Source organism: Quercus suber, unplaced genomic scaffold, assembly GCF_002906115.3.
Source record: "Quercus suber isolate HL8 unplaced genomic scaffold, Cork oak 2.0 scaffold_539, whole genome shotgun sequence".
Lineage (NCBI taxonomy): Eukaryota > Viridiplantae > Streptophyta > Magnoliopsida > Fagales > Fagaceae > Quercus > Quercus suber.
In genome coordinates this window covers 502,396-525,053 of record NW_027069987.1, presented here as the reverse complement: position 1 = coordinate 525,053, position 22,658 = coordinate 502,396, and the positions used below count along the sequence as shown (strand labels likewise).

At 34.0% G+C, this 22,658-nt stretch overlaps 2 protein-coding genes across 4 annotated transcripts; one reads left to right on the top strand and one right to left on the bottom strand.

Annotated features, from left to right (window-relative positions):
* Positions 1-3,261: 3,261 nt before the first annotated feature.
* LOC112013223 (receptor kinase-like protein Xa21) lies at positions 3,262-9,137 on the bottom strand. Of its 2 annotated transcripts, none has more exons than XM_024045607.2 (4): positions 8,860-9,137; positions 6,192-8,771; positions 3,787-6,081; positions 3,262-3,660 (listed from the first exon to the last, which is right to left on the bottom strand). In XM_024045607.2, the coding sequence occupies exons 3-4, from the start codon at positions 5,912-5,914 to the stop codon at positions 3,287-3,289; spliced, it is 2,502 nt and encodes an 833-aa protein (XP_023901375.2). In that variant the 5' UTR covers positions 5,915-6,081; positions 6,192-8,771; positions 8,860-9,137; the 3' UTR covers positions 3,262-3,286. The 2 variants fall into 2 exon arrangements, with proteins under 2 accessions (XP_023901375.2, XP_065620113.1); XM_065764041.1 differs by having other exon boundaries at positions 3,787-8,391; positions 8,492-8,771.
* Positions 9,138-12,875: 3,738 nt separating this feature from the next.
* Positions 12,876-21,552, top strand: LOC112017615 (uncharacterized). 2 transcript variants are annotated; one of them, XM_065764039.1, is made up of 5 exons: positions 12,876-13,193; positions 14,052-15,084; positions 16,188-17,086; positions 17,535-17,591; positions 21,149-21,552. In XM_065764039.1, exons 2-5 carry the CDS (start codon positions 14,109-14,111, stop codon positions 21,392-21,394), a joined length of 2,178 nt encoding a protein of 725 aa, XP_065620111.1. In that variant the 5' UTR covers positions 12,876-13,193; positions 14,052-14,108; the 3' UTR covers positions 21,395-21,552. The 2 variants fall into 2 exon arrangements, with proteins under 2 accessions (XP_065620111.1, XP_065620112.1); XM_065764040.1 differs by lacking the exon at positions 12,876-13,193 and adding an exon at positions 13,277-13,547.
* Positions 21,553-22,658: the final 1,106 nt, after the last annotated feature.

Here is a 22,658-nt window from a genome sequence, read left to right as displayed (position 1 = left end):
AGATTTTATATCATCTCTCTTAAATGGTTTTTAAATCTCCATTAGAGCACAATATTAGTATGTCTCATAAGAATGGTGATGGCTTAGAACTCCCATTTCTTTATGTTGAAGAATCCATAAGGCTTGAAAGAAATTAATATATATTTAAAAGAGAAACAAAAAAAAAAAAATCAATATTTACAATCTTCCAAGCTCTTTACTTTTATGTCATTTAAATTCCAAATTCTTTACTTTTATATCATTTAAATTTCAAGCTCTTTATTTTCCTTGCAATTTATTTTCTGGACTTTATTTTTGTTGTTCATTTACATTCCTCATTAATAATGTGCCATAAAATAAATATGCTTGGGCAAAATATTTTACTACACACTATTCTAAGAAAATGCTTTTTCTAAAATCTTTTCCAACCTCTTTCTCTAAAGATAAAGTCTTTTTCAAAAAATGATTTTTTTTTTTTAAATGTCTTCTTAAAATTTTTCAAAACCAAAAATTTTTCTTTGTTTTTGTTTTTGTTTTTTTCTCGAAATAAATAAATAAATAATCCGTTTTTTTGGGGGGGGGGGTGTTGGGAACCTGAAATTTATTTTAAAAACAAAAATCTGTTTCTTCAAAACATTTTTTTTATAAATAAAACCGTTTTTTCAAAAACTTAAAAAAAAAAATCTGTTTTTATAAAACTAATATAAAAACTGTTTTATAAAATCTGTTTTCATTTAAAAAAAAAAAACTGCTTTTCTAAAAAAAAAAAAACTGTTTTAAAGAATAAAAATCTTTTTTTCCCAAAACTGTTTTTAAAAAACTGTTTTTTTTTAGAAACATAAAACTGTTTTTTATAAAACTGTTTTCAAATAAATATCTGTTTTCCCAAACTGTTTTTTTTTTAAAGAAATATAAAACTGTTTTCAAAAACTGTTTTTCAAAATAAAAATCTGTTTTCAAAACCGAAAATCTATTTTTTAATTGTTTTTTTGCCGAAACTGTTTTTTTTTAAAAAAAAATCTATTTTCAAAAAAATAATACAAATCAAAATCTGTTTTTTTTAAGGGAAACCCAAAACCTGAAAAAAAAAAAAAAAAAAAGTGATAACAAAAATGTTTTCAAAAACGTTTTTCCAAAGTGTTTTCAAAAAGGCCTTTTTTAGTAAATGTTTTCAAAAGTGCATTTCAAAATATGTCAAGAATTTTTTTTTTTTTTTCAAAAAAACGTTTAAAAAAAAGGGGGAATGATTCCTCAATGATACATGTTTTCCAAAAAAAAAAAAAAAAATTTGTCACTTTAAAGAAAATTGTTTTTTTTTTTAATAGTTGTTTAAAAAAAAAAAAAAAAAAAGTTCTCTAAAATTGAAAACTAAGTCTTTAAAAACCCAAAAGTTAAGTGGTTAACTAGTTTGTATAAGTGCCATGTGGCCCCCTACCGCAATAAAAATAAAAATAACTTTTTACTGATAAAACAAACAAATCCTATAAAAAATTAATAATCTCTGCTTAGAAGAAAAAATGCAAAAAACGTATGCATTATAACTGTGTTTCATATGATATTCTGGCAATTGGCTTACTCAAGATCTAATATTAAAGTTTAGAAAAAGAAAAAAGAAAAACAATATTAGTATGTTCTCCTACTTGACCAGAAGGCTTGCATAATTGGTATACTTAATAACTTGACCACAAAAAATTAATTAACTTGTCTTTTTTGGGTCTAAACAACCCAATCATCATTATTAACTTATAGTATAAATTAAATACGCCTAATGATAGCTTAGGGTATTGTCTAAACAACCCATCATCACTTGAATTATTAACCGAATTCGTTACATCAATTCAAATAAGTGGTAAATTTAATGGCATGGTGGCCTAAAGCTAAATTATATATGAGACCAACGATGATAAAAGAAACGAGATGATAAAATGTATAAACAAGTGTAAGCAATAGGAATAACAATTATACTATGTAAAGCATGTCTAAACTTAGTTCTTATTTTCACATCACCTGCTATACAAACCCATAACCAAACAGCAGAAAAGGAGAAGGTTGGGCTGGGTTATGCTATCCGGCCCATTAGTTTTTATTTTTTATTTAGGACCCCTTTATTCAAAATTCAAAAAAACAAAGCCCAGCCCAGCTAAGCCCCTGCACTAGTTTTTTAAACATCATAGCCAGCCACAACACCCAACGGCTCTTTTTCCTTTCCTCTTTTCTCTCTTTCTTTCTTTTTTTCTTTCTCTTCTCTTTTCTCTTTCTTTCTTCCTCCGCTGCTTCTTCTCTTTCTTCTTCACCGATGCTTCTATACAAAGCCCTTTTTTGTTCTCAAAGAAGGGTCTTTTATACATATATCTCTTAAAGCTTAAATGAATGAGAAGGAAGGAAATGAACTTCTTTAACAGGGGGATATTTTTCCTAGAGGCTATTAATTGGTATGATGTGGAAGCCTCGCAGGAAGAGAATGGTTAAAAACAAAAGCAGAATGTAATTGTCAATCAACCGCATTTTATTGTAGTTTATAGGGATTTTTTGCAAGTGATGCAAATGTACTCCAATTCTTTGTTGGACACAACACATGTATCTTCTTTGGCTAGCTCCTGCCATGTAAACCTTGTGGTGCAGCTTCCCATGAAAATCTTGTATAATAAACCGTCTTTTCTATAATTTTGTAAATCTTGTCTTAACAATCAGAGGCCGAATCCCAGCATAGAATTAAAGTTATTAAAACCATGACTAAGTTTTTTGAGAAGAAAAACCATGACTAAGTTGATTAGGAAACGTATCTTTGAAATTACATATGCGTGAACTTGTTTGTCCTATCTTGTCAAGCATGGTTATGTGATTACTTTTGTTATTGAAAATTTGGTAATCAAAGCACGGCTATGTGAATTTTATTAATACAGTAAAATCAAAATGCTATTATTTGAGCTTGAGCTTTGAAGAAAAATAGATAATCAAGTGAAGATATAAATGATATATATATATATATTATATATATCTTAATATTGACTGTAAATATCACGATTAATTACAAATGAAATTATATAGTAATGAGATTATTTCGAGTCATTTAAACTCACCTAAAATATAGAGATAGGATCAAATATAGGAACCCTATAGAATACTCTTCAATAAACCACGAGCATACTTGAGCAAGTTTTTCCGTCCATTGCTGTTTTGTTTCTGCAATAAGTAAATAGAAAACACCGCAAGGGGGAAAAATCATGATATGTAAAAACTTAATACCAATGTAAAGAGGGTGAAATATTTGATTCTTCTAACCTTCCATATAGCCAAGAACGTTGCACTATATCCTAGTACTAAGCAGAATGTTCCTGACCAAATGCAACTCAGAGATAACCTTGCTAATGTCCCATCGTTCTTGTGGCAACATCATAGAGCATGCCACTCCAACTTTGACCATAGATATCAAACACTCTTCCGTTCTGTTTGTAGTGCTACATTTGTTATTGCCAGTCACTTCATCATCATTGTTTAAAAGTTTTGGGTCCATAATCTCCATTACACAATTAGGCAAGGCCATGCTAGCATATTTGTGAAGGTTAAGGCCTTCACTAAACATACTATCTGTGGGTCTCTTTCCTGTTATCATCTCCAACAAAATGATTCCATAGCTGTACACATCCCCTTTAGTTGACACTACACTTCCTAGACCATATTCTGCCATTCAAAATATTTGATATAGATAATAAAAATCACATTACAATTAGGGAGCTCAAAAAGTAATTATGGTAAATGTGGGAAAACATATGTTTACAATTAATAAGTATAGTAAATTGTTGTTACCTGGAGCAGTGTAACCAATTGTTCCTCTTATTCCAATAGAGCTGCTTTGTTTTGGACTCATGAGTTCTAAAAGAAATTTCGCAAGCCCAAAGTCTCCAACATGAGCAATCATATCACAATAAAAAAGAATGTTGCTTGGCTTTAAATCACAATGAACAACTGTCATTGGGCAATGGTGATGTAGGTAATCTAGTGCACATCCAATATCAACGGAGATGTTTGTTCTTTGAAGAAGGTTCAGATTTCTCTCCGTTTGCCCAGTTTCCGTTTCAAAATCCATATGTAACCAATTTTCTAAACTTCCATTGTGCATGAACTCATAAACTAGAGCTTTAAAATCATTGCCATGAAAATCCATACTTGAGCAAGAAGTTATGATCTTCACAAGATTCCGGTGACGAATATTTTTCAAGGCTTCACACTCAGAGATGAAGCTCTCAGAAGCCCCTTGGCGTTGAAGATTAAGTACCTTGACTGCAACAATTGATCTATCCTCACCAAGAGTTCCTTTATACACTGAGCCAAAACTACCCACACCAATCAAATTTGCCCAAGAGAACCCATCAGTTGCTTTAAGAAGCTTTTGGTAACTTACTTTCAAAAGTGATTGTCTCAAGGAAGAATTTGAAGAGTTATCTTTTTCTCTCTTTTTGTTCCAATAAAATAAGAAATATGACATCATGGCAACTCCAACAATCACACATGCCACTGAGATCACCATTGTGAGTGCAAGAGACCACTTCCTTTTCTTGTTTGTTAAGCACCTGGGCAAATTTAATCCTAATATGCCCCCACAAAGCCTACTATTGCCAACAAATGATACTGCACTAGCATTTTTGAAAATTCCTTTTGTTGAAACCTCACCCTGAAAATCATTGAAGGATAAATTCAAATTCTTCAGGGACAGATTCTCTAAGAAATTTGGAATTTGACCTGAAAGATTGTTCCTAGAAAGATCTATGTCTTCAACACCTCTCAAAGAACTCAAGGGTGTTGGGATTACTCCTTGAAAGAAATTGCCATCCATGTAAAGGTACTGAAGGCTAGTGCAATGGCCTAAGTTGCTTGGAATTTCACCAGAAAGCTTATTATCAGATAACACTAATTCCCCTAAATGAACAAGATTACCGACCTCTGATGGTACTGATCCAACAAAAGAGTTTTGAGCTAAATTAAGTGAAATAGATAGCATGGAAATTGCAAATAGTTGCTTTGGAATGGTACCAGTGAGATTATTTTCTGATAGATTTAACAACAACAAATTTTGGCAATTTCCTATACTTGATGGGATAGTTCCTTGCAATTTGTTATTATCTATGCTCAAATAATTTAGCAATGATAGGTTTCCAAGAGTAATCGGTAACCTTCCTGAAAGTCTATTCCTACCTAGATACAATCGCCGCACTTTTTGAAGATTACCAATATCACTAGGAATTGTACCTGTTAATTTGTTATCAGCCATATATAAGTTGGTCAAGTTGACCAGATTACAAATTCCTGAAGGAATTTCTCCGAAAATAAGATTTTGGCTAATTGAGAAAAATTTAAGCTGTGTTGAAAAATTGCCTAAAACTTTAGGTAATGCACCTTCGAATTGATTCGCTGCAAGACCCATATACTGAAAACTGCTACAATTGACTAGAGATTGAAAGAAATCCATTTCATCAGCATCTCCACTTCCTAAGTTATTTCCATAAATATTAAGTTTCAAAAACCGTTGTAATCCTCCAAAATTGACAGACACCTTTCCTGTAAAATTGTTCAATTCAGCTGAAAAGACTTTCAACTCTGAAGCATTAGATAATGAGACTGGAATAGATCCGGTGAATAGGTTTCCATAAATCTGAAACCATTGGAGATGAGGAAGGGTGAGGAATAAGTCTGTAGGAAGACTTCCTCCAAGATCATTGTTGGCTAATGCAAGTATCACAATAGATGAAAGATTGTATAAAGATGGAGGAATCATACCGGAGAATTTATTGTCACCTAGTCCAAGAAACGTTAAGCTTCTTAATTGACCCATGGAATCTGGAATATGTCCTCCCAGGACATTATAGGGGGCAGATATACGCTGTAGAGAGCTAAGGTTCCCGATGGAAGGTGGGATTTCTCCGTTAAGATTGTTCATGTGAACGGAAAGCAACTCCAGCTTTGATAAAGATGTAAGCTCCACTGGGATTGAACCTGACAGATTATTTGTTCCCTACAGTAAGGAACTTTAGTTTGGAGCAGTGAGAAAGGTTTGCGGGAATATTCCCATTGAAGGAGTTGTTATTCAAGGACAATGCTTCCAACCTGAATAGACAACCAACTTCATCAGGTATTTTGCCACCAATGTTGTTGTTGAAGAGCACGATTTCTCTAATGAAACTAAGGTTTCCTATGAATGGAGACAAGGAACCCACCAAACCTCTGGACTGAAGATCTAATATAGTGACTCTTCTATGCTTGTGGCCGCATGTAACACCTTCCCATTCGCAGAAGTGGAGGGAATCATTCCAAGAGCTAAAAACGTTTTCAGGATCATGACTTATCTGCGTCTTGAAGGCTAACAGTGCCTGTCGATCTGTCTCATTCCCAATACTACCAGCAAAAACAGCAGGAGTTGAATTTATATGCAGCAGTACAATGAACAAGAGAAGGATGGCTTGGAAGTGAATCGAGTACAATAGTCTCAGACTCATTGCTGCAAATGAAGATCCCCCTTCCTTACTTTTTCATTTCCAATGTGCTGGTTTTGAGTTGTGTCTAGGCAGTGGACATGTTGATACACCAGGGTGTTGAGGATGACAAAATAGGCGTCTATTCTACAGACTTCTACACCTGTTTTTTTATGAACCAAAATAGCCGCCTATCACGTCGTATTCGTGAGCACATACTAAAAGTCTAAAACAGATAAAATTGGCGTCTATTCTAGCCAAGAAGTGGCATTTTATTCAACCCACTTGCTGACATCGTTGACACTGGTTTTGGTTCAGAAAAGTGAGAGACAGTGGGAGAGTAAATAAATCCAAGACCAGCGTGCAAGTGACCAGAAAGTAGAAAAATGGTCAGCAATGATGACTAAAAGATAGAATTTCTAGCTATCTTTGATTCAGATTTCACTAAGAGTAAAGAAGTAATTATATATGATTTTTTTATCATTCAGGTTTGGACTTATTCGAGATTTATGCTTTATTTTGCAACTAGAGTTGGATGAATGGTTAGTGAGCAAATAGAGAGATATTTGTATTTCATCAATAATTTTAATGTAGTTTTGGCATCCACCAACTCGGTTTGGTCGCAAGAGCTAAAAAATATCATTCAACTGTGTATATGTATGGAGGAGAACGAGGATTTAAGCAGAGTACCCACAGAAGAGGAAATTAAAGCAATAGTTTGGGATATGAATTCGTGGAAAGCCTTTTTCATACATGGACACATGCTTAAAGAATTGAATCATGCTTTTATTGTTCTCATTCCTTAAACTACTGGAGCTAATAACTTTAACCAATTTCAGCCAATTAGCTTGTGTAACTTTGTTTATAAAGTTATTGCTAAAATTTTGGCCAATAGATTGAAAAGTGTTCTTGATAAATTGATCTCGCCTTTCCAAGCCGCCTTTGTCCCAAGAAGATGGATTATTGAAAACTCAATTGTGGTATAGGAAGTAGTGCATACTTTCCAAAGGAAAAAAAAAAGGGGGTTGATAGGCATCAATTTAGATATGCAAAAAACATATGATAAAGTAGAATGGGGTTTTCTTTTTGAAGTACATAGAAAATTTGGATTTGATTGCAAATTTGTAAGGTTTATTGAACTATGTATTTCCATGGTAACTTTCACTCTTTGCTCTTACATGTTCGCCATTGTTTCAAATAGGGTGTCCAGACCCAACCCACACCTGTTGGACCAACCAAACTGCCCTATTCCCACCCGATTTCAGCTCAAACCGACACTCCTGTCGGTAGGTGACGGGTTTCCACACTTAGGACCCGACGTCGACGGGTCGAGTGGCGGGTTTTCTTCTCCAAAACCCGAGCCACCAGACTCGAACGATGTTATATACAAATCCGGCCAACTCTGGCAAGATCAAGCTTAGATTCGAGGAGATCCGGAGAGATCTCGACCTTATTTGGTGCGATTTAGCCAGATTCAGCCAAATCCCAGTAGATTTTGGTGATTTTGGTGTAGATTTCGATGATTTTCGATGCAAATCTAGTCAGTTTTTGCAAATTCTGGTGGGTCAAATGCAGATTCCAATGACATTTGAAGGCTTCGGTGACTCTCTCCACCGACTGAACTAACCTGAACACCATCCGAACCCAAAATTGACTTGACTGATTGACTCCGTTGGTCTGTTTCGGGTCCCTCTGCCTTCCACCCGATGCTAGCGAGTTAGGTCCGGGCTGGAGAATTTATTGTCACCTAGTCCAAGAAATGTTAAGCTTCTTAATTGACCCATGGAATCTGGAATATGTCCTCCCAAGACATTATAGGTGACAGATATACGTTGTAGAGAGCTAAGGTTCCCAATGAAAGGTGGGATTCCTCCATTAAGATTGTTCATGTGAACAGAAAGCAACTCCAGCTTTGACAAAGATGAAAGCTCCACTGGGATTGAACCTGACAGATAACACTTAAGAACTTTAGGTTGGAGCAGTGTGAAAGGTTTGTGGGAATTTCCCCATTGAAGGAATCGTTATACAAGAACAATGCTTCCAACCTGAATAGACGACCAACTTCATGCCACCAATGGTGTTGTTGAAGAGCGCAATTTCTCTAATGAAACTAAGGTTTCCTATGAACGGAGACAAGGAACCCACCAAACCTCTGGACTGAAGATCTAATATAGTGACTCTTTTATGCTTGTGGCTGCATGTAACACCTTCCCATTCGCAGAAATGGAGGGAATCGTTCCAAGAGCTAAAAACGTTTTTAGGATCATGACTTTTCTGCTTCTTGAATGCTAACAGAGCCTGTGATCTGTCTCATTCCCAATATTACTGCCAGCAAAAACAGCGAGAGTTAAATTTATATGCAGCAGTACAATGAACAAAAGAAGGATGGCTTGGACAATAGTCTCAGACTCACCGTACTCGATTCACTTCCAAAATTTTTTCTACATGTGCTTTTCTAATTAATTAGAATCAATTAGTTTCAATTAGTTAGCTTTAGTAATATTTTCTCTTGACTTTCCCCTTGTTAGCTTGTATATTTTCAACATACAAGAAGTCCATTTATTATATTCTCTCTAGCACTAGCACTAGCACTAGCAGCACTCATAAGTAAACAAGGCTGGCTTTTTAAAATTTCTGATGACAACATGATTCTCTTTTTGGTCTTGGATTATGCATTAGTAACCGTGTTTATAATTTTCTTATTTTTCCTACTTAATAAAAATAAGTGGTGGCTCAATATTTAAAGTATTCAAATAATTCAATCTTGAAGGATAAATATTTTCAGTTGAACGACCATTCTTCTAGAAACAATTACAGGACCTAATCAGTTCATCCTGGTGATTCCAAGGTCATGGTTTCTCACGGTAGTGTATCTAACTATCTACGCAGCTTAGTTTATTAAAAAAAAAAAATCAATCTATGCAAGCTTAGTTGGTTTGCATAGTTTGTTTATGGCAATTTTGTTGCGTGCTTGTAGTTTGTGCTTTGGTAGTAAAATCCTTCTAATTTTTTTTTTTCATAAAAAAAGAAGTTTAAAAAGAAATTCAAAATATGTTTAATTTTGTATTAAACTTTTGAGTTTTGACTCAAATCTTATTATTATTATTATTTTTCAGTTATTTTATTTTTTATGTTTCTCATGCTAGAAGTTCCACAACGCGATTCTACAGGAGAGTTCGAATTACCTTTTAGCTTTAACTTTTATGTACAACTATTTAAATTCTCACTTTTTTAAAGGTTTAAGATACTTTAGCACACTTCCAGTAAAATATTTTCAACAAAAAACTAAGTAAACTTTTCCATATTGTGCATGTAACTTTAACTAGTTTGCAGTAGCAGCAATATATAGTTGGCTGATGCTAACTAGTTTGCCTGATTGAGATGTCATCAAGATAAGGTCTATCTTAGATAGAGTTCACGGTAGCAGATGTTTAGTGGGTATTGGCGGTGAGAATAAGTTTTAATTCACTACAAATTATGCTTCAATACCGGCCAACAACTTTGAATAATGAATGGACCCTAAATTTGACTGATGCGGATTTGTAATTGAAGAAATTCGTCTGATTCGGTAATGGAACTTGGAAGTTTCTTCTCAAATTTGGAAAGTAGTTCAAGAAAGTTGGGCTCCATTATTAATTTTATTTAAGTTTGTAAAGTTTTGATTAACTAAAACACACTCTGTTTGGAAAATAAGAATTCTTTTTGACATATGGAAAATAAGAATTTTTGCAAAATATTTAGGCAGTAAAGAGCCATCTCTCTCTCTCTCTCTCAAGTCTCAACTCTCAACCACCATATCTAACAAGCTATATTAATGGTTGAATGTCAAGCATTTCTGAATGAGGAGTAGTAATACATTTATCAAAAAGGATGAGGAGTAGTAATACGAAGTGTGTATGCTTTTGGAAGTGCCATATAGAACCAACTTCAATAAACAGTAGCTTTCTTTACAGCTACTTTGTTTTATTATTATAGGGAAAATGCCATTTCCAAGACTCGCATGGCCTGGGAAAAGCAAGCTAAATATTTCTAAAATGAAACATGATTCCGTTTCATAATGCTAGATTAGAGGAAGTTTATGGTATTGCTTTCTGTGTTTTTTTTGGTAGGTACTAGCTGGAATCAATATGCATGAATCCTTGGAAAATTCTTAGGTAGTCCCGGAGTATAGTAAAATTGTGCTCCCTCCTCTCACATTCATGGTGGACTCCACCATGAATTTAATGAGCAGACCTCACCATGAATGTAAGAAGAGGGAGCACTATTCTCCTTATTCTAGGAGTACTTAAGAATTACGCATGATTCTTCTGCTTCATGCACGACTACACATATAATCCAATGAACAGAACAAAAGAGACATAGACTCCATCCAAGGCCGGCCCTAGGCCTAGGCCAATTAGGCCATTGCCTAGGGCCCCTTACTAGAGAAGGCCCCAAATTTGGGGGCAGATTTTTTTATTTATTTTTTATATATAAATATTTTTGAGAGATATTAAAATATTTTAGTTTACATTTTCTTTTTCACTATTAAGAAGGCTCAAAGAATTAAGTAATGCTAGAGATAGAAATAAGAAAATTTTAAATAAATAGGTCTTACAAATAGATGTGTTACTAATTACAAGTAATTCAAATAGGAAAATGTTAAAAATACTATAAATTTTACTACATAACTTTTATTTATTTAATTATTTTTATACAAGATAAAAATAATATTCTAATATAATTTAAGTGTATATGTGTGTAAAACTCTCTTCTAGAGATTTAAATCTTGGCCATTGCCTCCTACACCCTACAAGAACTTATACTTGTGGAATGATCACTGCATCAAATGTGCGTAGTAGTCTTTATAACTTTTATAATTTGATGTGACAATAAATATGATAGGTAGATTTTAACAAACTATTGAATGCATTTTTGAATGAATATTTATGATTGGTGATATATCTTTATAATTCTTATGTTGTAAATTTTATAATATTTCTAGTATTTTGTAAGCCCCATGCCATTAATCAGATTCATTACAACACCAGTTTGTAGTAAATTTTTTTATAATTTTAGTATTTTCTATAAAAAAAATCATATTAAATAGTAAAAAGAATGGATTTAAAAAAATTATTATATAAAATGTTAGTTAAATATTATTTAAGTGATAACATAAATGACCCATTTAAAAATTTCGCCTTAGGCTCCAAAACGCTTGGGCCGGCCCTAACTCCATCCACTCCTTTAAAAATTGTTGATCCATAATGTGGGCCCCACCCCCACCACATCCTTGATCCAAAATATATGGCTAATAAAACTTACCAAATTGTGATGGTCCTAGTGGTGGTGGTTGAGTTGACATTATAGAACTCTAAAAGCTTTAGACTAAATCAGTGTACAGGTGGAGCTTACTCTTAATAAATATATATATATATATATATATATATAAGACACACATTAAACTTAAATGCATTGAGTACAAAATACTTTGCCTTATTGAACTAACCTAGCCTTATCAAAAGCTAAAAGTATTAAAACAAGAGACTTGTAACTCAATTAGTACTCTTAATATTTTTAATAAAAAAAGTTTAAAGATTAAATCTTTTTTTCCTTAATTATTAAATTATCAAAAATTAGAAGGAAAAGAAACTAACATAATTAGTAATTACCACCATGAGCGATGGGTTTATCATGCAAAACAAAACAACTCTTAGTTGTTGTTTTTTTTTTTTTTTGGTTGCCAAAACACAACTCTTAGTTGAGTGGCTTGATTTTTTTTTTAATAATTCAAATGTCGTAACAAGTAAGAAATATGAGAATTGGAATCTTATTTCTCTTAAACAACTCTTATTAAATTAATTTTTTTGGTAGAATACTCTTATTAATTAATAGCATGATGTCCTATGTGATAGAAAATATGTAACACTATTTTATAAGTCTGTGTGACTTTCATCGGAATATAAAATCCACACAATTATAATTTTATGAAATATTTATCATATATTCAAGAGATCAAAAGCCTTAGAGTTTAGTTATTTTGAGAGGTCTTCTCTATGAAAAAAAACATGGTTCTATCCCCCACCTCCACTTGTTATAATAATTAAATTCTATAAAAAAATTATATATTATAATTATAATATTTTTTTATCCTTCAAAATTGAATAATGTTCTCTTATTCAATAATTAAGAGATGACATTGAGGCAGTTTTGAAGTTTGGGCATATATATTACAAAAATACAAATAATCCCAAAATTAAGGAACAATTCCTCTTGATCATCAGTCCTTAATTTTGATCTCCAATCTCAATCAATATTCTCTATAAAAATCAAACGAACCTAATTTCTGATCAAACTGAAAGCAAAGGACTCATATAATTTGATAGTTTAGCGTTTGTATACTATTTATTATTCCTTCTCCAGCTCTAAAACCCGCACACACGAGTCAACTCGCACGTGCGATCATTTCTAATTCTCGTTGAAATCTTCAGACTCTCTCTCTCTCTCTCTCTCTGTAACTCTGCAACTATCACAGTTGCTCTCTCTTCAACATTCTAACTCTCTCTCTCTAAAACTTTCTCTCTCTAAAAATCTTGCTCTATTACAATACAACAAAACTCAGAGCAATTCCCAACTAACTTTCTCTCTCTCTCTCTCTCTCTCTCTCTATGTGTGCTATAATAAGCTCAAAGCAGCACATTCTAGCAGCTTCGAGAACTTTTGGCTCAGATCTTGAACTACAAGCTTCGCAGTGTGAAACCGATCCATGTAAGCAAGCTTTTCCTTTTTTATTTTTTTTTATTTTTATTTTTTTACTTTTCTTTCTTTTGTAAAGCTCTCTCAGCTTCAACACCCGCATTTCCTAACTCAGAATACGAAGAATTCTAACTTTTTCAAAGAAAATCAAAATCGTTGATTTCAAGCTTCGCATTCAATTCATAGTGTAAAGATTCAATTCTTGGATTGCGGCTACTATGTCTGTAAATAGTTAAGAGTGCTCGAGAATCGGTGTGTATTTGTGTACCTTGTTTGGTTGCGGAGAAAGTGGAGAGAAAATAGAAAGAAATTGATTCTTTTAGTTATATGAAAAGAATTTCCGTTACGTGTATTGATTAACTGACGGTAAGTATTATTATTTTTTTCCTGTGTCTTTGGGCTCTGTTTGGTGGCTGAGAAAATGTAGGAAGTGAAAGGAAGCCTGAAACTTCTATTTTTGTGATTATTGTTATTACTGTTATGATAATAATTAATTATCATGATTAATAATTCAGGACCAAAGTGCACTAAAATTAATGGAGTCTTTGTTTTCTTTCGTTTTCTGAGTGCCAAGTGGACAGTTACATTACAATGGTCCACTTATGCATAGCTTGAGATGATAAGGCATTTTGTTTTGTTTCACATTTAATGCTACTCTTGGTGATTTTAGGCTCTGTTTGGTGGCTGAGAAAATGCAAGAAAATTATAGAACTGAAAAGTTTCACGTTTTTATGTTTGAATTATTCAATCTTAAGAATGAAAGAAAGAAAGAAACATAATCCAGCAATGCAATTTGGCTTATATAGAGAAGTAAAAACGATAAACCAACTCTTTTTTTTTTAACACCATTATTATCACGATTTTGAACAGGGAAATGAAACTTCTGTTTTCTTGCGAAGCAATATTTTTGGTGATGTAATATAGTTGATGAAACCAATGGAGGAAAGCAGCCCCAGAGGGGATTTGAGACAGTCATCATTTAAGTCAGGTGGCACTTTTAAGCCCACGCTGTCGGGAAAGTCAACTCCTCGGAATTCTCCTACATTTCGAAGACTGAACTCGAGCCGAACTCCACGAAGAGAAGGTAGAAGTGTTGGAGGTGGAATGCAGTGGTTTAGAAGCAACCGGTTGGTGTATTGGTTGCTATTGATTACTCTTTGGGCTTACCTGGGATTTTATGTTCAGTCCAGGTGGGCTCACGGTCATAACAAGGAGGAGTTTTTGGGGTTTGGAAATAAGGAAAGTAATGGAAACACAGATACTGAGATGAATCCCCGAAGGGATTTGATTGCAAAAGATGACATATTGGCAGTCAATAATGGGACTATCGAAAGTGAGGCTCAAGAGGGCAAAGGGATGGGTGTAGTTTTGGCTAAAAAAGAGAATGTTGTTTCATCAAATAGAAAACTAAAATCAAGGAAGAGAAGTAAAAGAACACGACGTAGATCACGTGGTAAGCAGAAGACAGCATTGGGGGTTGAACACCTAGACAAAGAGGAACAAGAACCAGAAATTCCAAACAAAAATACTTCTTATGGGTTGCTTGTTGGTCCATTTGGCTTGATGGAGGATAGAATTTTGGAATGGAGTCCTGAGAAGCGTTCTGGAACCTGTGACAGGAAGGGAGACTTTGCACGTCTTGTTTGGTCTAGGAGATTTGTGTTGATATTCCATGAGCTTTCAATGACAGGGGCTCCAATTTCTATGATGGAATTGGCAACAGAGCTTTTAAGCTGTGGAGCTACAGTTTCTGCTGTAGTTCTTAGCAAAAGGGGTGGGTTGATGCCAGAACTTGGTAGGAGAGGAATCAAGGTGCTTGAGGACAGAGCTGACCTCAGCTTCAAAACTGCCATGAAGGCAGACCTTGTCATTGCTGGATCAGCAGTCTGTGCATCATGGATTGGTAGGAACTATTTGGCAGCATTTATCAATACAATTTGATAAGTTTGACATTTAGTACTTATGCTGATATGAAAAAATTTAAAGTTGAATAAAAAGTGCATGATTTGAATAATCAATTACACCTTTGTCCATATAATTTTTTTATTACCAGAATTTTTTATTTCTTTACTTCCTGTATGCATGTTATGGTATGTTATATCCAACATTAAGTGTCTTCTGTATTCTGTGTTTTCAATACTCTTCTGTAGCTTTGAAGTGCATATAAGTTGCTTTATACTTAAGTATGTTAACTACTGTTCAGCTATTAAAATGCATTACTCTTCGCAATTTTACCTTTAAAAACAATTGTCATACCTGTTATATGTTAAAAACCATTGCTACATTCTATGACATCTAAATATGACCTTGGTCACATAATGATAACACTCTGATTTCAAATAAGAATACAAAAGAAGAGTTATAGTCATGCAGTTTTCTTCACATATCAAAGGTCATATCATCTTTATGTCTCAGCTATGACATACAATTCTGTTGATGAAAAAAAAAAAAAAAAAAGAGTTTAAAAGTTGTGGATCAGAAAACTAATGTTTGTTGCAAAAGTAACTGTGGATATCTTTATCACATGCTGTAATGGCAATCATCTGGTTGAATTTCTTCAATAAAGTATTAACAGGCTTCTCTAACAGTAGAGTTTTCTTCTTCTAGGCATAATGGTTGCTTCATATAATTCTCATCAAACATAATTGATCATGTGTACACTAATTAAAATCAAGAAAACGAGAATATTTACTTATATGAGTTATGAGCGACTCTCTACGTACCTCTTTGGTAATGTTCCTGAAATTCCTGTCTCGGATTACTCAAATAACATCTATTTTTACAAGTTGCTTTGCTTTTGTTGTGGTTTATCTTTATCCTGCTTCAACTGAAAACAGCCATTTTGGTACTGTGGCTGTTGAGTAACAACTAATATTAATTTGTTTAGTCTTCACTGTGAATGAGTTGTTTGAAGAAGTATTGACTTCTTTTGAATGTATGCTGTAGTATTACCTTAAATAACAAAAAACTTCACAATTTATATTTATTTAATTGTTTTTGTTTCAGACCAATATATTGCTCATTTTCCAGCTGGTGGCAGTCAAGTTGGTTGGTGGATAATGGAAAACCGGCGAGAGTACTTTGATAGGGCAAAGGTTGTCCTTAACCGAGTGAAAATGCTGATTTTTCTATCTGAATCACAGTCTAGACAATGGCTAAACTGGTGTGAAGAAGAAAACATTAAGCTGAGATCGCAGCCTGCAGTTGTTCCGCTTTCTGTTAACGATGAACTAGCATTTGTAGCTGGCATATCTAGTTCACTTAATACACCATCTTTCACTACTGAAAAAATGCAACAGAAAAGGCAGCTGTTGCGGGATTCAGTTAGAAAGGAGATGGGATTAACAGATAATGATATGCTTGTAATGTCCCTGAGTAGTATAAACCCTGGAAAAGGCCAGCTCTTACTTCTTGAGTCAGCACGCTTGATGGTTGAACAAGAACCTTTGGATGATGATCCTGAGATAAAAAATCCAACGGATATTGGCCAAGACCAATCTACCTTGGCTAGAAAACACCATTTAAGAGCTCTGTTACAAGTTGAAAATGCCAAAACCAACAAATCACCTACTTTGAGTGGCTCTTTTGTCAAGTTGAAAATACCCAATAGGAAAACCTTGCGGTTACATAGTCTCCTTACATCTGTTAATGACACAGATGCTGTGAACTTTTATGTCAATCAAGGAAGAACAATGTTGTCTGATAACGGGGAAAAAGCAGAACAGTCGCTTAAAATTCTTGTTGGTTCTGTGGGATCTAAGAGCAACAAGGTGCCTTATGTCAAAGGACTTCTAAAATTTTTATCCCTGCATTCAAATGTGTCAAAGTCAGTGTTGTGGACTCCAGCAACTACACGTGTAGCCTCACTCTATTCTGCTGCAGATGTTTATGTCATAAACTCCCAGGTGAACTATTTACATGGTCTTTTAGTGATTCAAGTTGATAAAAAAATGCTCATGGTTCTGTATGTATTTATGGATGGCTTTGGTTTTGTGCTTCTTCTTATGTTTTGATTAATTTTGCTGTGTACTTTAAAAATTTTCAAGTTGGGGATATATCCCCTACCTACAAAGAATCCTTGCATTCAGCTCCATTCAATACCAAAAAGTGTTATGAAGGTGTCTCTAGTTAGGTGTTTGTTAATTGTTAGTGTGTTACACTTACAATGTACGTCCTGAGGAATTTTACGTGGTATTGATCTTTGAAAATATATAATATATTACTTCTTGCTTTTTATATGAAGTTTAATTCTCAACAAACTCAAAATAACTTTCTTAATTTATGCTTCTTATCATTTTCATTATTGTACATTAAACAAACTTCACAATGTAAAATTTGTAAAATTGTGTACAGGGACAGGGAGAAACATTTGGGAGAGTGACAATTGAAGCAATGGCCTTTGGACTTCCGGTATGACAACCAACTAGATTTTCTTTCTTGTTTATTGGCGTTGCATATGATTTTTTCACCTTGTCCTGCTAGTTTATCTTTGCTTAAAGAACTTAAATATGTTAAAGCACGCCGTTTAATGTTGTAGTGTGATCCTGGCCTCCATACTTCTTATGCTGGTGGCTTGATACCTCTGATCACAGAGCCCAAACTGCATTAAGATTAGGCATTATTTTTCATAAGAGTTGAAGTTATTTTTTTAGTCCTGAACATGCACTTTTGTAATGATAGGTGAAGCACGCCTTTTACTACATCAATCAAACTATTAAATTAGTTAATTTTTTTTTTTTTTTTTAAATTCGTTAGGGGTGATAACACCTTGAGCAGTCCCCAGGTGAGGGCTTCATGTAATGCATCATGACACTACCATAACCCAAAAGCTTCATCTATGGGTTTGGATCTAACAATGTTATATTTGCAACTGACTATTGTTACTACCATGTGATGTAGAAATTAATACTTACACTTACACATGGATATTCCAACACGAACAATCTCTCCTTTCCTTCCGTGTGTCTGTTCCACCACATTAGCTATAGTCCCCCCTAATTAGAAGCCTTTAACATCTATCAAGTGTCATGTGCCAAGAATAGGAGCCTAATTTTATCCAATGCTTATAAGAGTCACCGGGATTTTACCATCAAGCTGTCTTGCCTATAGGTGTTGGAATTTGAAGCTAGTGGAAGCACATTCACAATAAACAAGACATTAAAAGCATCCACACAAGACACAAAGTTTAATGTAATTTGGACAACTCTATGCCTACATCTATGGACAATTCTTACTAAGAACCATTATTAGTGATATGGATTAAGAACATGTTTAACCAAACCATGCTCACAGACTCACAAACAACACCCACAAATCTCACAAATGCATGCACACTCAAAACTTTTCATAAACATAAACTAACCCAAATCACAATGCATACAAAAGAAGCTTTCGATACTAAATCTTGAACAAGACACCTCAATACATAGTAGTGATCTCATACTAAAATAAACAAATTCTCAACTCACACACAAGTATTTTTTAACCCCAAAAGAATTATCAAACTACTTATTAGGAAACTCAATTCTTTTTAAGAGCCTTTTCCTCTTCCCATGTGGGGGGTTGGGTTAGGGGGGGTGGGGGGGTAGGGTGTTACTTGGGCTAAATCCACCACACCCTTAATAGTAATGCCAATTTTTTTAAGAGCCTTTTCCTCTTCCCATGTGGGGGGTTGGGTTAGGGGGGGTGGGGGGGTAGGGTGTTACTTGGGCTAAATCCACCACACCCTTAATAGTAATGCCAATATATAGGGCTCCAACTCCTATTCCTTGGACTACAAGAAATATCAAATTACTTCTTTGACAAGAAACATATCTTCTTTCATACTAAGAATATTTAAATAGGTAACTAACTCAAAATAGGAATTTGAGGCAATTTTGGACTATAGCCCATTTCCATGATTAGTTGTGGGACTTTGCGGGCTTCTCCATTAAATACACACTCATGCCCGCTTTTACTACGAAATGGACCTTCCATCACCCACTTTGTGGCAAATTCATTGTTAGCTTTGATACCACTTGTCATGGAAATACCAATAATCAAAACGCTTAATCTTATGGTTTGGGTTTGGGCCCAATAATGTTATATCAACTACTCTTTGCATCTACCAGGTGATGTAAGCTTAAGTACTCATATTCAGTATTCACTAGTGCATACTCGAATAGAATTTTCCTCTCAAATCAATCACATCTGCTCCTCTAAAACCCATTAAAAACCAAAATAGAGATTACTATTAACAAAATATTGCAAAATCACATCTACATCCGGTTCTCTATCACTGTTCAATTTTTTACAAAATGTTACAGTATCTTTCAAATTTAGAGCACTGTAGCATTTGTATACACGAATAGAATTTTCTTCTCAAATCATGCACATTTGCTCCTCTAAAACCCATTAAAAGCCAAAATAGAGAATACTATAAACAAAATATTGCAAAATTGCCCCTACATCCAGTTCTCTATCACTATTCAAATTTTTGCAAAATGCTACAACATCCTTCAAATTTAGAGGAGCATTGTAGCATTTGTATGCCATTTTCTCTTTTTTATTCAAACTTTCTCTCCTCACTTCTTAGAAAAACATTCTCTCTAGCCTCTCTCTGCGTTGCGGTTTAGTTTCCCATTGTCATGGCGACAACGGCGTGTTCGGTTGAGCGAGAACCACTGCGATTTGTGCAGGTTCATTGGTTTGTGGGAGTGGGACCCACAATGACTCAAATTAATCTCTACTCAGAAACTCTCTCTCGTGAAATAAGATCTCTGACCAAATCCACTGCCAGAGAACCCTCCAATGGAGCCAGAAGATGGAGAATGAATTCCCCATTGTCATGGCAGCGTTTGCAAGGTGGTTCTCACGAACGCTTTGAATGTCCTAGAGAAATCCTCGAATTGAAGCTCTATTGGTCATCAAGCAGAGATTTAGGATTTGGTCGGATCCAGCTTTGTTGTCAATCCAAAAAATTTGTTCTAATCTGCTCTGCTTGTGTTACTTGATTTTGGGTTTCAGCAGCAGTGCATTTTGGGTTTGGTGTGGTGTGGCTTCAATTTGAGGTGGTAGTGGAGTGATGGTAGTTTGAGTCTATTTGGGGTATTATATGGGTCTCCATTTGGGATTTGTTTTGCTTGCAGAGAGATGGCGCTGGGCTTATTTAAAGATTGAGCGTAGGAAGAAAAAAAAGAAGTATATATTAGAATATTTAATAAAACGTATTGTAAAATGAAGAATGAGATGTAGGGTGTATTGTAAAAGTAGTTAGCTAAAGCAGAAAAAATAGCTTTTTAAAAGAGGAAGAATAGAGAAACTATGAAAAAACCAGGTGTGAATTCTCTCATGAGCTATCTTACTTTGAAAACGTAACATGCTCATAATCGAATGCAGCATCTCTTGCTTTGAGGCTATTTCCAATGTTTGCTTAAAGCCCATCTCTTGCCATGCTGCATGTTTATTGATAACTTAAGAAGTTAGACATTGTCTTTCTTAAGTTATTGATGTCCTCTGATTTTGCAAGTTTTGTTTTATTTTTTATTTTTTATTTTGTGTGTGTGTGTGTGTGTGTGTGTGTGTGTGCTAGCATTGTGTTTGAGTTTGTGCATTTGCATTTGCACAAACTCAACAATGACACAGAAAATTTCCTTTGGCAAGTCCTGTCTACGTAATTGAGACTGCATTGCCTTTATGGATAATTTTAACTGCTCTATCTTTTGGTTTGATTTCACTGTTGTCTTGATTTCCCAGTGATTATAGCAAGCTCTAATTAATGGTGAATTATGATTCAATCATGGAAATAATGAACATTAAGATGCATTAGATGCTTTGACATATAAGATAGAAATTATGTTAGACGAAATCAAAATCATGGATTGGATCTTGGGAACATGGAGTTCAAAGAAAAGCTGTACCAGGCTGCATAGGTTTATGAGTGCAACAAACAGATCCTGATAATATTTTCATTTCATTTTGTGGAACAGGTGCTTGGAACAGATGCTGGTGGGACAAGAGAGATTGTTGATCACAATGTAACAGGTCTTCTTCATCCTCTGGGGCGTCCAGGACCTCATGTCCTCGCTCAAAATCTTCGTTTTTTCCTTAAAAACCCATTGGCAAGGGAGCAAATGGGAACAGAAGGACAAAAGAAGGTAGAAAGAATGTACTTAAAGCGGCAGATGTACAAGAGATTTGTAGAGGTTCTCGTCAATTGCATGAAAACCAAATAACACTGAGACATTCTCATTCTTTCATTGATTTTTGAATATTAAAGGGTGCTGTGGGTGTAGAAAATAGAAATTCTATACCCTTCTGATTGATTGACAGAATACCATACCCAGTGATATAATATTCCTCAAGAAATTAAAAGGATTTTGATTCTTCAAAAGGGGCTCAATTTGAATTTGGAACTTAATAGTTTAATTCCTTTAGCGGGTTCACATAGTTTTTATTACTTCCAAGATGGCAACTATATTGCAAAAAGCATGTTGCTTGGTTCAGATTTCATTTCAAATCATATATGCTAGTTCCCAGTTCTCACCAATGCGGGTCGAAAATAACTGGGACGCCGCATAACTTATCACCTTGCAGCAATTAGGTGATTCTTCTTCTGCTCTAACTTGGCTCCATTGACAATGTACTAGATGCATTGGCCGAGTAGGATATTATTTATACAAAATTAAAAGACAATGTGTGAAAATTATAACTAATATTAGTAATAAAAAATAACTAATTAATTAAAAATGTAAATGTTATAGAAAATACAATGTTAACTAGTTAAAGGCAGTGCATTGCATGGTTTTGTCTTAAACTTATAGAATATATATTTTATCCGACAAACATTAACAAAATAAATAATTATAATAGCAAAATGAATAAATTGTATTGGCATAATAATTATCAAATATAAAATGATAACACCTAAATAAAAATGATTATTTTGTAACATATCAATTGTGATCTTTGGGAGATTGTTAAATACCACTTTGTACACTATATTTTTAGTGTATTCTTGTTCTTGTTTGTCATTATTCTTTATTAGAAAATTTAATAATTGATAAAAATCATGTCAAACCATATTATTTCTCCTAAAAAAATTATTTAATGATTGATAAATAAATAAAAAACTAAATGGACAAATTGGATTTTTTTTATAGGCCAAAGTGTACAACTCTAATAGTTAGCCAAAGCTATTTCAATAAAAAAAAAAAAAAAATTGTTATGAAAAATTTATCATCAAATTTAAATCAAGACATTCTTAATAATAAGCTAAAAAGAAGATTGCTAGCATTTTTTTTATAATCAATTTATCATTTTTTTTTTCTGAGGTAAATAAACTTTAACATGTCCTAGGAAAATAAAAATAAAAACAAAAAAGTATTGAGCTTTGGACTTTCACGTGGGCTCTAGTCATTCTAACACTTCTTTGGACTTTGACGTGGGCTCTAGTACTAGAGGGCGAGACATTATTAGCCACAACAGAGCACGACGTGG